This window comes from Mustela nivalis, assembly GCF_964662115.1.
Source record: "Mustela nivalis genome assembly, chromosome: 12".
Classification (NCBI taxonomy): Eukaryota; Metazoa; Chordata; class Mammalia; order Carnivora; family Mustelidae; genus Mustela; species Mustela nivalis.
In genome coordinates, this window is record NC_139031.1 from 11,643,051 (window position 1) to 11,658,858 (window position 15,808).

Below are 15,808 nucleotides of genomic sequence, written 5' to 3' on the forward strand. Positions count from 1 at the left end.
GAAAGAAGTGACATTTAACCTGAGACTCAAAGAATGAGTCAAAATTATATAGTTAAAGAGAGTATATAGGGATATATAGATACATGCCTGGGAGAAAGGAGGTAGATTACTGCTTTGTACATATCGTGTGCTCAATAAGCATATGTCAGGACTTGGATCAAAAAGACTGTGTAAAGAGCTAAAAGTTTAATGTTCCTGGCAGAACACAGGTAGATGTGGTATCCTGAGATGTACAGAAAAACCAGAACATATGTCCCAAGTGGCTAGAAGAGTATCCGGCACATGGCAAGCACTCAGCAACATTTGCTGAAGGAATGAACGTGTAAAGTCTCATAGACCACACTGAGGAACCCAAACCTTATTGTAATAGCAATGGAAAGTTACTCAAATATTTCATCACAGGAATGATGCAATCAAGTCTGCATTTTAGAAAGATCATTCTGACTACAGAGTGAAGCAAGATTATAGCAAGAAGAGTTTCTTTGGAAACTGTTGAGAAGATGGAGGAGAGAGTCAGTGAAAGAGCAAGAGGTAAATGTGAGAAGAGGGAAAAGAACCCAGATTGGACAGACTTGAGGAGACAGAATCATCATGGCATGGCGTCTGACTGGAAGAGAAGACAAGAGGAAAGGAGAGGAGAGGCGAGGAATAGAGAGGAGACTAGGGGAGAGGAGGGGAGGGGAAGGAAGAGGGGAGGGGAGCAAAGGGAATGGAGAAGGAAAAGGGGAAGGGAAGGGAGAAGGGAAGGAAAGGGAAGGAGAAGATCCACATTTTATGATTTGGGCAACTGAAGAGGTGGTCTTCACATTCTGAAAGAGAGAGCATAAGAGGATGAACATGTTTTAGCAGAGGGTAGTAATTAATACATTTAGGAACATGTTGACTCCAGGTTGTTTGTAGAGCATCTCAGTGAAAAGTGCAACAGTCAGAAAATATACAGATCTGAAACTCAGAGTAAAGATTTAAGAATCATCTTCTTGAGCATGGTCTTGAAACCACGAGACTCAGAAGAGAAGAGGGGTAAGTATACAATCTGAGGAATAGGCAGAGAAGAAAGCAAAAGGAGAGGCTAGAAAGAAAGATGAGAAACCAGCAGAACGTAGACTTATGGAGGCCAAGAAAAAGTATACAACATAAAATGATGTGGGCCCTTGTTCAAGATCAGTAACTATGAAGACTAAACTGTACGCATTTAATTACTGAGTTGGAGTCATTATCTCATGGTGTAGTCATGGTGGGATTCCCATCAGAGAGCGCTGAGGAGGAAGTGGGAGAGGAGGGAGAGGAGGCAGCAAAACTGACAATCCTTTCAAGAATTGGGACTGTAAAGATAAGAGGAAACATCAGATTTCTTTCAATTGCCAAGTTTTCTCATTAGGCTACTTGAAAGAATTCCTGCAATATATAGTGGAGGAAGTACTTCCTATATACTATATAGTACTTCCTATATACACTATATAGATATATATACACATACATATATACATTTAAATGTACATGTGCCTAATAATAATGCTCAAGAGATAGTATTTTTCTCTGTGTGAAGTATAAAGTATAGTCATTTTGGTAGACTGATACCACTCCAAAACACCAAGCAATGGTGTATAGCTCAGGGGGAGAGCATTTGACTGCAAAACACCAAGCAATGAATCATAGGAGCCCTTTCTTCTAGATCTCCTTCCCAGATACCCCGCCCCCAATGATACCCATGGTTGCTTATCAATCCAAAGACAGCAGTCACACAGTTCCTACTGTCACTGGTATTTTTTGCTGCCATTGTCACCACAGGGTATAGATTCTGAAAACAGGCAGCCCATCTCTTTGGTGCTTAGTTTGCCAGCTTTAATAGTTGATCCTGGAAGCTGAGAGAAGGGAAACTCCATGGCCCCTATTATTGCTCTTCCTTGGAAGAGTTCTTAATGACCATCCATTTCAATTCTGTCAGTCAGTCTCTCTCTCTCTCTCTCTCTCTCTCTCTCTCTCACACACACACACACACACACACACACACATGCTGTTTTCTCCCAAAACAAATCCATAGTACACCCAGGAGATTTGTTTAGCTATATATTGTGTCCCCTTCAAATTTCTTCCAAGAACAGGTATGGGCATGGTTTTCTATCTCCCTAAACCCTTTGTTAATTACAATTTAGAGCAGATTCCATTGTCTTAGTAAGATAATTGTTATATTGCAAAATACACTTGCTAAAGACTGTATTTTCATCTTAGTATCATGTGAAGATTACCAAAGTTAAATCTCAGGTTTTTTCTCTTTTTTTTTTTTTTTCGATTTTTTTTATTGTGGTAGAATATACATAAAATTTTCCATCTTGACCATTTGTAAATGCAAAATCTATATTCTAACATGGAAGGATATTTATATAGCGCTAGCTTAATCTATAGTGTATATACTACAAAACAATATATACAATATGATCCCATTTTTCTAAATGAACCAGTATCTAGCATCTAGCTAGCTATCACCTATCTATCTATCATCTAACCTTTTACTACCTGGTCATCTAAAAAGGATATACACCCAGAGATGTTAACAGTGACTATAGCTAAATATGTGAACTTATATGGACTTTTTTGTTTTTCCAATTTTCCCTGCAAATATTTTCTAGCCATTTTTTGTAATGAGCACACGTAGCTTTTATATTAGGGGAAATATAATAAAAGGGAAACTTCAAGTTAAATATGTAGTACAAATTCCTTGATAATAAGACTTTAGCATTATTCACCCTCACTACACTTCCTGTATTGAGCGGAGGCCATGCTCAAGAAATACTGAATGGTCCCTAGTCTCACATGGCACATGATCTGGAAGGTAAGCTGTTGGAGCCAGGGAGGAGTAGTCCATGACAAAGGGTACTGTGCAGAGCTGTATGACAGTGAATGGAGCAGATGGGGCACAGGAGGACCTGCTCACTAACACTAGTGACTTCAGGTGAATTTCTTTTGTTAAAATTTCTATTTTGACATAATTTCAGATATGCAGAAATGTTGCAAGGGAAGTACAAATAATTTCCAGATATCCTTCACCCAAATTCTCTATTTGTTAACATTTTACTACCTTTCCTTCCCACTGTATTTCATGGAGACTTAGACACATAGAAAGGGTCAGTCTGTAGCAAGGTGGTTTTCCAAATTCTCCTAAAAAGGTTCCCCTGCAGGGGTACCTGGGTAGGTTAGTGGGTAAGCATTGAATCCTTGCTTTTGGTTCAGGTCATGATCTCAGGGTCCTGGAATGGAGCCCCACAGTGGGCTCCATGCTTAGCAGAGAGTCTCCTTGAAGATTTTCTCTCTTCCTCTGCTTACACACACACACACACACACACACACACACACACACACTTTCTCTCTCTCTCTCTCTCTCTCTCTCTCTCTGGCTTTCTCTCTCTCTCTCACTCTCTAAAATAAATCTTAAAAAAAAAAAAAGTCCCACTGAATTAGAAACCCTCTGGCAGGAAGCTTCCTCTTGCAAAATCTATAAACTCCCTTCCCTTCCTTGCCCCACCCACTCCCATTGCCAAGAACAGGAAGTGTTTGCTCAGGGATGCTGTGAAGATAGAAAGACCATGTAAAGAAGAAAGGAGGGTGCTTGAGCAGAAAAAACATATTTTCTGAAGGTGCCTCTGCCCACCACACCAAGCATAAGGCCACAAGGAAGATCCCCACCTGCAAACCAGGCCAGCCTTCCCAAGAGAGAGCAGGTGAGTCTGTCTGTCTGCCCTCTCTGCACAGATTGTTGGTCCTTCCCCAATGCCAAGAGCTTCGGGGACACTGTCTTGTCTGTTAGAGTCCTGGCATAGTCTTTTGAGAGTGAGACTTCTGACAGTTGAAATCAGTATGGCCAAGACCACAAAGAAGGTTCCAGAGCTAAGAGTTCTCAAAGTCTAGGAGATTTATTTCATTAGATGGAGTTTAGGAGGCAACTGATAAACAGGGCTAAAGTCTAGAGCTAAGGTGTGAGTGAAGGAGAGGCGCCATGCCAACTTCCAAGGCTCCCAATCACTACAAGATTCTATGCATTTTCTGGACATGGGCTGTATCTTATTCTTGTACCTAGCTGTCATTGGCACACCTACCTTTCAAGCCCCCCAAGGTTGCTCTGAGAAAGAAGCATGTGTCCTGCTGGAAAGAAGCCGTGCTCCCAGATGTTTAAAGTGATCCTGTGCTCTAATTCCCACAGGTCTCCTCATTGCCTTCAACATGAACTGGCACATGATCATCTCCGTGCTTTTCATAGTGGTGCTTAAAATTGTTGGAATGACCTTATTTCTGCTTTATTGTGAGTATCTGAGCAACCTCCTACTCCAACCTCATACTGTCTTTTTCTTTGACTTTCCTCTCAGAACACAAAGTTGAATACAAAGGCTGCACACCTAAGTCTTTTCACCTAAGGGCAATGACCAGTGTAGGGGCAACTGACAATGCTCGTCTCGCTCCCCAGCACACACAATGAGCCAGGTCTGCCTTGTAGATACAGAACTGACTAGTGTCTGACAGTTAGAAGACCACACAAATCTTTTCCCACTATAATGTTAGTTGGACAGTCTGAGGTGGAATACTTATTAGCGCTTGTTATTGTTCCTCAGACTTGAAAATCGGCGCCAGTTCAACCCAGTGATGAGGCAGAGATAAGAGCTGCATAATGAGATAATGGGATGTTACTGGGGGTGAAATTTCCCTCTATGTTCACAGAAGCTTTCATCCAGATGCTTAGAAGAAGGGTTCTATCAAAGGGTTTCACTGCCGCTGTGAGAATCTACTCCAGCCCCAGAAACCAGTAGGGAATGTAAATGAGGTAGAGATGTGAGTAAAAGACAGCAATTGGGTAAGAGTTGTCTTCCCTTTGAGCCAAACTGAAGGTGCAGTTCCTATCACGTAAGAGAGCAGGAAGAGAATATGAATAAGTAAACACATTCACAAAAACACATATACACATCCTCATTGACCGCAGTCCGAGAACTCCGGATCTCACAGTAATAATCAAGGTCCCCAGCAGCCCCAGATGATGTTGGTTTGTTATATTCATGCTGCAGCTCCCTGTGGGGCTGCACCAACAGCTGATTTTCTTTGTAGTCCCACAGATTTTGGGCGGAAATCAAGTCAACTTCCTTCCCACAGAGAGCTATGGAACAGGTAATGTACACGACAGTGATTTCCTCCCAGCCTCCAGGTTTTTGTGTGTTGACTTCTTATAGTCCTTTCTCAAGGCCTCCTCTCCTAAGAAATTCTTTCCAGGGAGGGTCCACAAAGATATGCTAATTGTATAGGAGGAATAAGTTCTAGGGATTTAATGCACAGCGTGGTGACTATAGTTAACAATACCATGTTAGGGGTGCCTGGATGGCTCAGTCAGTTGGGTGTCTGCCTTCGGCTCGGGGAGCCCACATCAGCTTCCTGCTCAGCAGGGAGTCTGCTTCTCCTTCTCCCGACTGGCTGTTCTCTCACTCTTTCTCTCACAAATACATAAAATCTTAAAAAAAAAAAAAAAAAAAACTACTGTATTATACACTACTTGAAAGTTGCTAAGAGAGTAGATCTTAAATGTTCTCTCTCTCAAAAAAAAAAAAAGGTAATTATGTGAGGTGTTGGAGGTGTTAACTAACCTTACTGTGGTAAATAATTCTGCAACATATACATGAATCATACTTGTATGCCTTAAATTTACACAATGATTAATGTCAATTGTATCTCAATAAAGTGGGAAAAATAAATGCAACACACCCAGAAAAAAAAAGATCTTTTTTAAAATTTATTTTGAGAGAGAGAGAGTGAACAAGGGAGTATGAGCAAAGGGGAGGGCTCAAAGGAGAGAGAGAGAGAGAAAGAAGCAGACTCCCTGCTGAGCAGGGAACCCACCACAGGGTTTAGTCCTAGGACCTTGGGATCCTAACCTGAGCCAGAGGCAGACACTTAACCAACTGAGCCACCCCGATGCCCCAAAAAAAGATATTCTAATTCATTCCCCTGCTTTTATAGATGGGAAACCCAGACTAAAAGCTGATCAAAATTTGTGATCCTCAGTTTTCCTCCTGAGTATGAGGATAATTTGTATATAATCACTGTAATGTTGTGGGAAAGGACTTTATAAACTCTGACATGTTGTACACCTAAAGGAATTGTTATACAAAAAAAACCGTCAAAACCTACATCAGTACTTTTTGTTTGACAATCACTCTGCTAGACCAACAACAGAAGAAGAAGAAGAGGGGCACCTGGGTGGCTCAGTGGGTTGAGCCTCTGCCTTCGACTCGGTTCATGATCTCAGGGTCCTGGGATGGAGCCCCGCATTGGACTCTCTGCTAGGTGGGGAGCCTGTTTCCCCCCTTCTGCCTGCTTGTGATCTCTCTGTCAAATAAATAATAAAAAAATAATAAATAATAAAATAATAAAAAATTTTAAAAAAGAAGAAGAAGAATAGGAGCTATTGGCCAGCTCTTCTCGATAAAGCAAAAGGCCCCATGCCAGAAGCTAAGGGGCATAAAGAGATGAATGAGACATGGCTGTCCTGATCAAACCCTTCCACGCTTAAAGCTTTTTTCAAGGACCTCCCTTCTCACTTCCTCTTAAAACATCTATTACTACACACATCTTGAGGAGAAAGTTAATTGTTCGTTCATATTTGTATCAACTGCTGTTCTTAGTACAGTGAGCTGTATGGAAGCAACATGCATCAACTATTTATGGAGTTCTGTGAAGTTATAATCCCCAAACAGTTTCTCCTAAAAACCAGGTTATTTTATAATACAAAGAGCCTTTGAACTGGGAACTGAAATAAAAACTGAATACTAACTGATATCATTCATTCATATCATTGGAAGTAGCCAAAGTGTTGTCTGGGTAAACTACAGGGTCTTGAGCCACACGGGACAAGTAACTGGTCAGATGCAGAGAGGTTTGACCGGCCTCCAAAGCCACTACACTGTCTGCTTGGCAAGCCAGGGTTCCCAGGAAGAAATGAGGCTTCTTAGAGGCCTATCAATTCCCCTATTTATACTTAAAGAAATAAATGGACTCTTCTCTACCTACAGGAAATCTCTGGAATGTTCACCTGACTCCACGTCTGCCAGTATCCCTGGTTCTGAAACTATTTCCCATTAGCCTCAATTCTTAGATCCTGCAGGTGCTGATGAGAGGGGAGCCAAGAGCCGCCCATGGGAGAAGAGTGGGACTAGGGGCACCAGAGATGGGGAGAACAGCACAGATGCTGTGCGCAGCCAGGAAGGGAAGCGTTCCAAGCAGCCCTGGGAGGGCGGGGAGGGGCAACACCATCAGAAGCATATATGGAAAGGAATGAGAGGTTTCCTTTCTGGTACTAAATTCACCCGTTCCTCTTCCTTTCTCCTCTTCTATTTCTCAACATTTCACTCCGACTCCCCCCTTCAGAAATGATATGAAGTACAACATGGGGTGTGGGGCATGACTAAGGAAGGTGGTAGTTAGATGGAAAGTTCAAAGAAAGAAAATGAAAACTTCTAGCCAAGGGTGGCCAAGAGTGCCTTGTCATCGCCACTGTCCAGACACGAAGAGTTGCCGGGACCAAACAGCTGCTCTGAGGTTTGTGTTGTACTCATAACACAGTTAAACCTTCAGGTTTTCTTTTTATTTCAGTTCCACAGACTATGGGGAACAGTAATGTCACCTTAGCTCCCACAGAGAGCCCCGGAACAGGTACAGTGCGTCACAATAATCTCTCCTCTATCCCAGCTTCTTACATGAGGATTTCTTAGACACTTTTCCCATTGCCGCCTTGCTTGTGGAAATTTCTTGCTCAAAGGAGCCATAAAGAGCTTCTAATTCACCTTCTTCATGTTGTCCACAGGGAAATTCAGACTAGACTGCATGAGATTTCTTCAGGCTTTGAGGATGATTTGCAATGCTATAACTGCTATAAAGAAACTTATGCCCCACTATGTTCTGACTCAGTTCCAGGGTTCACACTCCAAACCACTAATCCTATACTCTTTTCTTGGATTTCTTTAGTCTGCCCCAGAAGGTGGTATTTTTATCAAAGAAGATGCTTTTCGTTGTCCCCTTTTGAACTTTCCTGGAACAAGAGCAGGGACTTTTGCAAGACAGAAGGATCCACTTTGGCCATTGTTGACACACTAGAGAAATTGGTGAGAATATTGGGATGGTACAGTAAAGTGGCTCACCCTACAGCTGCCTCGGGAAGTGGAGATGGTGGGGCAATGTGGCTGGTGCAACATGGGCTGGGTGGAGGAGAGGAAGGGAGAGGTGGCTGGCTGAGACCCCAAGCCCCTTGCTCTGAATCTGGAGGTGAGAGACTCTTCTCAGTAGCAATGGGGTGTTCTCCTCGGATCATTTGAGCTACAGAAATCCGCACTCTATGATCTCTCCCATGAGGCTTAGCAGTGCACTGGTATCCTGGGGATGGTCCAGGATATTTAAAATGCAGGGAATGACCAAATGTGTTTAAAAACTGTTTAAAAACTATAGAATACTTCATATATGCGAGCTCTTAATGTATCACCCAAGTTGGGTTCAAAAATAAGGAAGATGCAACTTAACAAAATTGGCCATATGAAAAAGAAAGGATCAGGTCATAGAATTGGGTTGCAGTGTATAATTATGACAATAAAGATGGCTAACACAATGCAAAAATCTTTATTTTACTCTCTCTCTTTATCCTCCTAACAATTCCAAGGAGGTATTATCATTATCCATATCTCAAATATAAGGAGGCTAGGGCACAGAAAAATAATTTGACCTAGGTCATACACCTCCTAAGTGATAGGACAGGATTGGATTGAGATCTCACTAACTCTAAAACCCACACTCTATATCAATTTTAGATCACAAGTTATTTTAGTTTATAGTTGCCTCTTCTTCAAATCCTAAGAACCTGCTGGGTGCTAGGCATGTGAGAGATATTATATGCCTGCTTCTCTGCCCTTCACCTTTCAACCTTCCTCTATAAAGTCCTCCTGTGGTTGAGGAGAATTCATAAGAGGGCCCTCTCTGAATTTTGGTAACAGGTGCCCAACAAAGAGCAGGGGTCAGGATGCTAGCTCTGAGGCTAAGTGTACAGGTGGGAAGGGAAAATGTCTTATGGAAGAAAGCCAGGAGTAGTATAGGGTGGGGGTGGGGGTGGGGGTGGGGGCAGGAGAAAAAAAGAGAAGAGAAGAATAGAGGTTGAGTAGAGGAAGTTTACACCCTCTTCCTCTACTCAACCCTCAAATTCCGGTGCAACTCAATTATCATCCTTGGCATTCCCCAGAAAAAGCTCATCACACCAAAGATTTGCTAGTGATCTCAAGTCTGTATCCCCAGCCAGTTGTCTCTGGACCAAACAGTATATCAAAATCCACGCTGATGTTTTAAAAACACCACAAATGCACCATGTCCAAAACTGAGTCAAATTATATTTTGCCTCACCTGGTTTCTCTTTTCGTGTTTCAAGTATTGGCAAGGAGTCATGTCATCCCACACTTGAGTGCAGATGGTTTTCTGAGACTTCATCTCTTCTCCCCTTACTTACAAAAGCCGGCTAAACTGCTGGTTGTACTTTGCCAACCCTTGTCTTAGATCACAATTTCTTTAAGGAGAAACCAATTTGTTTCCATATTCCTCAGCCTTGTACAATGGCTCACTGGACACTCAAGAAATCTTTGTTAAATGAGGAAGCATGGTAACTAATTTTAAAGAATAATGAAATGAGATTTTTCCGGGAAGGAGAATATAGGAAAAGGAGGAATAAAGTTAATAGCCCTGGGGATGGAGGGAATATCCAAGTGAACTTGGATATCCACTGATTACAGGAGGTATGTGAAGAGTACAGGAAAGAGCCCAGGGACTCCCCAACTTCTAACTGGGGTGATTTGTGATTCATTAGCTTAATAAAGAAACTATTATATCATGGATTGATATCAATTTAGCAAATACTAAAAAAAAAAAAACCAACATTTTTTTCTCAACACACTTTTTTTTTTTTTCAACACAATTTTAAATCTCCCTAACTATATTCCCTTGCTATGTACTCAAGAGATTCGCTTGATCCAATGTCATTTGGAATGTAAAATTTCTGGCAATGAAATAAGCCTATGCAGAGAGGCATTCCAAATTTAAAAAAAAAAAAGAAGAAGTATTCAAAAACACGCTCTTTTAGATCATATAGCATATAGTACCCTTCCTCTTCATTTTCAAAGTGTGATCCCTGAAAAGCAGCATCAGCCTCACCTGGAGATTTGTTGGGAATGTAAATTCTTAGTCCCCTACGCCAGACCTACTTACTGAACCAGAAGCCCAGTAAACTGTTTTAACAAGACCCCCCCCAGTGATCCTGATGCTCTGTGCCTACCAAAAACTACTCTAGGGGTTATAGTGAGTGCCAGCTATAGCCAGTCACAGAGTCCTTTACCAGCCTTCCATGTTCCCAGAATCAGATATAATCAGGGCCTGCTATCAAAGGGAGACAGCAGCGCAAAAGAAAAAAAAAAAAAAACTTATTGTTGAACTACTTTTTTAAACTTCTAGAAATTTCTCCAGGACAAAACTGGTGCTGAAAAGTATTTTATTGGCTTAAACCAGCAAGCAAAGAACAGATGGCATTGGATTGACAACTCCATATTTAATGGCAAGTATGTGAATATTTCACATTTTTCTAAGGATCTTAGTTCACCTTAAGAAACCTGACCCGAGATTCAGTGGGTTTGTCCTGGAATAACACAAAGGTTGAGACTTGGTTTTTGTTTTATTCCTCTCCTTTCTTCCAACTCATCTATTTCCAGAGACACGTTTTTTTGGTAAACTTATAAAGAAAGACGTCAAACATTTTTAAGTAGAGAAAAGAGTACTCATGAGTTATTTTGATCAAATCAAGATCTAAACAAATCCATATACATGTTATTTGTTTGATATATCTCCAAAGTGTTTTTTAACCCACAGACCATACTTTATCACTAAGTTTTTTTATAAATTCCCCAGAAGAGGCTTCTTTATGTAAAACACTGGTGGTGAACATGACATTCCTGGTGTACATATGAAGGTGTTGAGTCAGACAGAAAGCAAGTCAGTTCCCCAGCCTAAAACTGGGCTTCTCACAGGAAGAAGGAAATTAAGATTCATTCAAAGTCTACTAAATGCCAGGCACTTGCTAAGCACTTACTCACGTCATTTCGTACAGTGCTCACAAAGATGTTGTACAAAAGATTTTACTCATCCTCATTTAGTAGTCGAATTGAGGCTGGGGGGCTTAAAAATGGACTGAATATCACCAAGCTGGGAAACAGTAGATCCACAATCTAATCACACATCCACTTGACTCCAAAACTCATGACCTTTTCATGAACTCAAACTCTTTCCAATAAGATTCAATGACAGAAAAAGAGGTGGGAGGCCAACACACTTTCTCCTAAAGCCAATCGGGGCCTACGAAAAGAGGAGCAACTTCTTTTCTCTGCCTCTCAGTCCTCCTGCTGTGAACTTAGCCTATGCAGTATTAAAACATTATTTCTTCCAACTTGGGGAGGTGAACCATGAGAGACTATGGACTCTGAAAAACAATCTGAGGGTTTTGAAGGGGTGGGGGGTGGTGGGTTGGGGTACTAGGTGGTGGGTATTATAAAGGGCACGAATTGCATGGAGCACTGGGTGTGGTGAAAAATAATGAATACTGTTATGCTGAAAATAAAAAATAAATTTATAAAAAAAAAAAAAAAAAAAAAAAAAAACATTATTTCTTTTTTTATTATGTTATGTTAGTCACCATACAATACATCATTAGTTTCGATGTAGTGTTCCAAGATTCATTGTTTATGTACAACACTATTTCTGAGAGGAGAAGACAGATGAGATGTTTCTTTTTTTTTTTTTTTTTAGTTTTTGTTTTATTTTTAAGCATTTAAAAACCTGGTGATTCACAGACCTGTACCCCTGGGGATAAAAATATATGTTTATAAAAAAAACAGATGAGATGTTTCTAACCAACCACAAGAGTGAGTTAATCCAAGACCGTGAGTCCACAAATGCTCACAGGAGAGCTCACAGGAAAGGGCACGTGTGGAGCTGGGATGGGGTTGGGGGGGACTGGAATCAGTAAAAGGCATGGCTGAAACGATGTACCTTTACCACACTTTCTCTCCCATTCAGCATTAGCAATCAGCATGAGAATTTCAACTGTGTGACTATAGGCCTAACAAAGACATACGATGCTGCACCGTGTGACATCAACTTCCGCTGGATCTGTGAGAAGGCAGCCAAATGATTGCAGTTCTCTGTGGCCTCTGATAGTAATGACAAATACACTTTTGGAAAAAGCAAAAAGAATATAATTGGGATTGATTCAGGAAATGTAGAATATCAAATTAGTGTATCAGTTTTCCACAGATCACTGACAGAGGTCCTAACAAATCCTCAGGGTTTGGGCTCCACAGTCCCTCCATAAATATACTTACAAAGGCACAACAGAGCTAAACTCCCCATTCTGGGCCTGCAACATCCCCAAGACTCCACTTCCTGTGGTTTCACACCGTTGACTCTTTTTAGATCTGCACCAGGCATCTAGTCAGTGATCTCTTTCTCCATCTATCTACTATGAGAGGTCTCTGCCTATGTAGGGAAATGATCTTCTGGTTTGGGGAACTGGATGAAAGCCATCTCGAGAAGACGGGGTCATTTTATGGAAACAACTTCGCTGATATAGTGACAAAGTCTATTTCCACAGAACTGAGCATTTCTGACTGATAAACAGGCTGTTCTGACTGTTGCCAGTCTCTGTTTTATCCTCAGAACACATGTCCCTATGACCAGGAGAAACTGCAGACTGAGCCAGTGAAGACATTATTTAGAGGGTAGCAAGGGTGGAAGAGAAAGAAACTCGGATTCCTGACCTCTGTTCCCAAGAGACCCTCATTCTCATGGGTCAAGAGTCCCGTGTTCCCCCTGAACCCCAGGTGGGATAGCAGAGGCCCTCCTCAGTCTGAATTGAGGCCAGGCCTAGGGAAGGGTTCCTGGAACCAACCTTGGAGCAAAGAAAGCATTGTTCACAGGAATGGACAGTGGTCTGGCCGGGGCAGGAATTTCCCAGGGAATCCTTTTGAAAATAACCAGACAGCCAAGATGACCAACCAAACTAATCAATGTTTTTCAACAAAGCCCTGAAGAGACACTCGGGCTTAAATTCTCCTGGTCTTGACCTGAATCTCCATTTTAGTATATCTTTATTACCAGACCATGCTTTTTGAGTGTATTCTAAGAATTATAATAGTCTCCTGGTCTCCGGTGGTCATAGCGTCTCCGGTGTCTGCCGTTTAGAGAAACCCTGCTACCTGGTACAGCCTCATGACCCAAAGATGTCACACCCTTAAACTAGTTGGCATCATACCAACCTAGAACTAGTTGAGCAAGGAGTAAAAAACAGGGGGACTATTCAAGGAAACATAGTGTATAGGCAAGAAGTAGGCATATAGTAGAGAGGGAACACCAGGGACAAATGGAAATCATATGCAGGAGGAAATGCAGTTAATTTAGCCATACTGGAATAAAGGCAAGATAAAGACAAGAAAGTCTTCAGACATCCTGACTATTCTCTACACTTGCAACAAAACATCAGCCACATACTCTTCTCAGTAAATGGAAAGGAAAAAACAGACACCTGTGTGTTTGGAGTAATAAGAATTAAGCCATAAGGGAAAACTGTATTAAACTAATGGAAATTATAGTCACCTAAGTAAATTGTTCATCATTTGTTTCTCATAACAACATACCACAATTACTGTGTATATCATCAGATGTGTGTCAAAGACAATTATTGTTTTATTGTTTATTACAAAACTAAGTTCTGTTCTCATATTCCTGGGCCTCATAATTTTTGTCCAATTATAATTTTTTAAAAAATGAGAAAATACATTTAAGTGTTAGAAGTTCCTTGAAGTAATTAAAAATAGAGCTTCCCTATGACCCTGCCATTGCACTACTGGGTATTTACCCCAAAGATACAAATGGAGTGAAAAGAAGGGCCATCTGCACTCCAGTGTTTATAGCAGCAATGGCCACTGTCGCCAAACTGTGGAAAGAACCAAGATGCCCTTCAACGGACGAATGGATAAGGAAGATGTGGTCCACATACACTATGGAGTATTATGCCTCCATCAGAAAGGATGAATACCCAACTTTTGTGGCAACATGAACGGGACTGGAAGAGATTGTGCTGAGTGAAATAAGTCAAGCAGAGAGAGTCGAGAGTCAATTATCATATGGTTTCACTTATTTGTGGAGCATAACAAATAACATGGAGGACATAGGGAGATGAGAGGAGAAGGGAGTTGGGGGAAATTGGAAGGGGAGGTGAACCATGAGAGACTATGGATTCTGAAAAACAACCTGAGGGTTCTGAAGGGGCAGGGGGTGGGAGGTTGGGGGAGCCAGGTGGCAGGTATTAAGGAGGGCACGGATTGCATGGAGCACTCGGTGTGGTGCAAAAACAATGAATACCGTTACGCTGAAAAGAAATAAAAATAAATAAATAAAATTAAATTAAAAAAAAAGAAGAAGAAGAAGAAGTTGCTTGAAGGAGGTTACCAGAAATAATTTGTGTTTGGGGTAGAGTGGATGTGGTGTTAGCAGAGAATAAATGTAGCAGTTGAGGTGAGTATTAGGGGGAGAGGCTGAGTCTATGGTAGTAAAGAAAACAGAATTCTACAACAAAGGAAGCCCCAGAATCCAGACAACAGAAAGAAAACCACAAACTTTCTGTTTTGAGAAAGGAGAAGTGTGTTGCCACACTTCCTGTTTTATGACAGAATACAATTCAGACTTCCATAGTCAGGAAATGTAGATATCTAGTAATTCCCCTAGTAGCCCAAATTTCCTCCAAGATGAAGGCACACTTCTGTGAAAGTTTTAAAAGAGGCCCAGCAGGCTGGGGTGGGAGTAGGGAGCGTATAGGGAATATAGACCCTTTGGTTTTAAATTCATTATTGGGGGCTACAAGGGTTGCTGGATCCTTGAGAGAGTAGATAAATATGACCTTATTGGACAGCAGTGGTATGTATGAGGGCTTTTTTAAAGCAATAGAAATTTAGTAAACCCCTTGATTAGAGGTTGTTTTTTTTTTAAAGATTTTATTTATTTATTTGACAGAGAGAGATCCCAAGTAGGCAGAGAGGCAGGCAGAGTGAGAGGGGAGAAGCAGGCTCGCCGCTGAGCAGAGAGCCTGATGTGGGGCTCAATCCCAGGACCCTGGGATCATGACCTGAGCCAAAGGCAGAGGCTTTAATCCACTGAGCCACCCAGGCGCCCCTTGATTAGAGTTTTTGACTTTGCTTCCAATATGCGATGTGAATCTGTATAGATTTCTTACTCTTTCTTTCCCTTTTTTTCTTTATAAAATGAGGCAGTAATACTCCTCTCATAAAATTCATGTGTATATTAAATAAAATGCCCACTATGTACTTCAATGGCAATAAACATAGGGGAAGCAATTTGTGGAAGATTTGAAGCTGAGATTTTTATCCAAGAAGTACTCTTCAATGTCCTAAAAGCTGAACGTAGGAGAGCCACTTAATTTCTCAAAATTTCTCTTCACGCATTTATAATATCTGAATAAAACTGTGTCCAAGTCAGGAAAAGGTGCATCAAAAATTCTGTGACTGTCAAGACCATACTTTCCATGGCTCTGGCTTACATTCACATTACCCATCCTGTCTGTGTGAGCTGCTATTCCCATGACCAAAGTCATTGACCCCCATCCTCAGATGTTGACAGATCAGGACTGATTCATGTCTAAAAACATCAGGTAGAGGTAACCTTTGCCTATTTTCCCTGCTATTGCCAA

The 15,808-nt window shown here is 41.3% G+C and overlaps 1 protein-coding gene across 4 annotated transcripts; it reads left to right on the forward strand.

Moving 5' to 3' along the window:
• Positions 1-451: 451 nt before the first annotated feature.
• On the forward strand, positions 452-13,881 carry CLEC5A (C-type lectin domain containing 5A). Of its 4 annotated transcripts, none has more exons than XM_082693851.1 (8): positions 452-531; positions 3,538-3,716; positions 4,196-4,294; positions 5,089-5,148; positions 7,624-7,683; positions 7,996-8,132; positions 10,510-10,609; positions 12,124-13,881. In XM_082693851.1, exons 3-8 carry the CDS (start codon positions 4,216-4,218, stop codon positions 12,156-12,158), a joined length of 471 nt encoding a protein of 156 aa, XP_082549977.1. In that variant the 5' UTR covers positions 452-531; positions 3,538-3,716; positions 4,196-4,215; the 3' UTR covers positions 12,159-13,881. The 4 variants fall into 4 exon arrangements, with proteins under 4 accessions (XP_082549977.1, XP_082549974.1, XP_082549975.1 ...); XM_082693848.1 differs by having other exon boundaries at positions 454-531; positions 10,510-10,613; XM_082693849.1 differs by having other exon boundaries at positions 500-1,020; positions 10,510-10,613.
• The last annotated feature ends 1,927 nt before the right edge of the window (positions 13,882-15,808 follow it).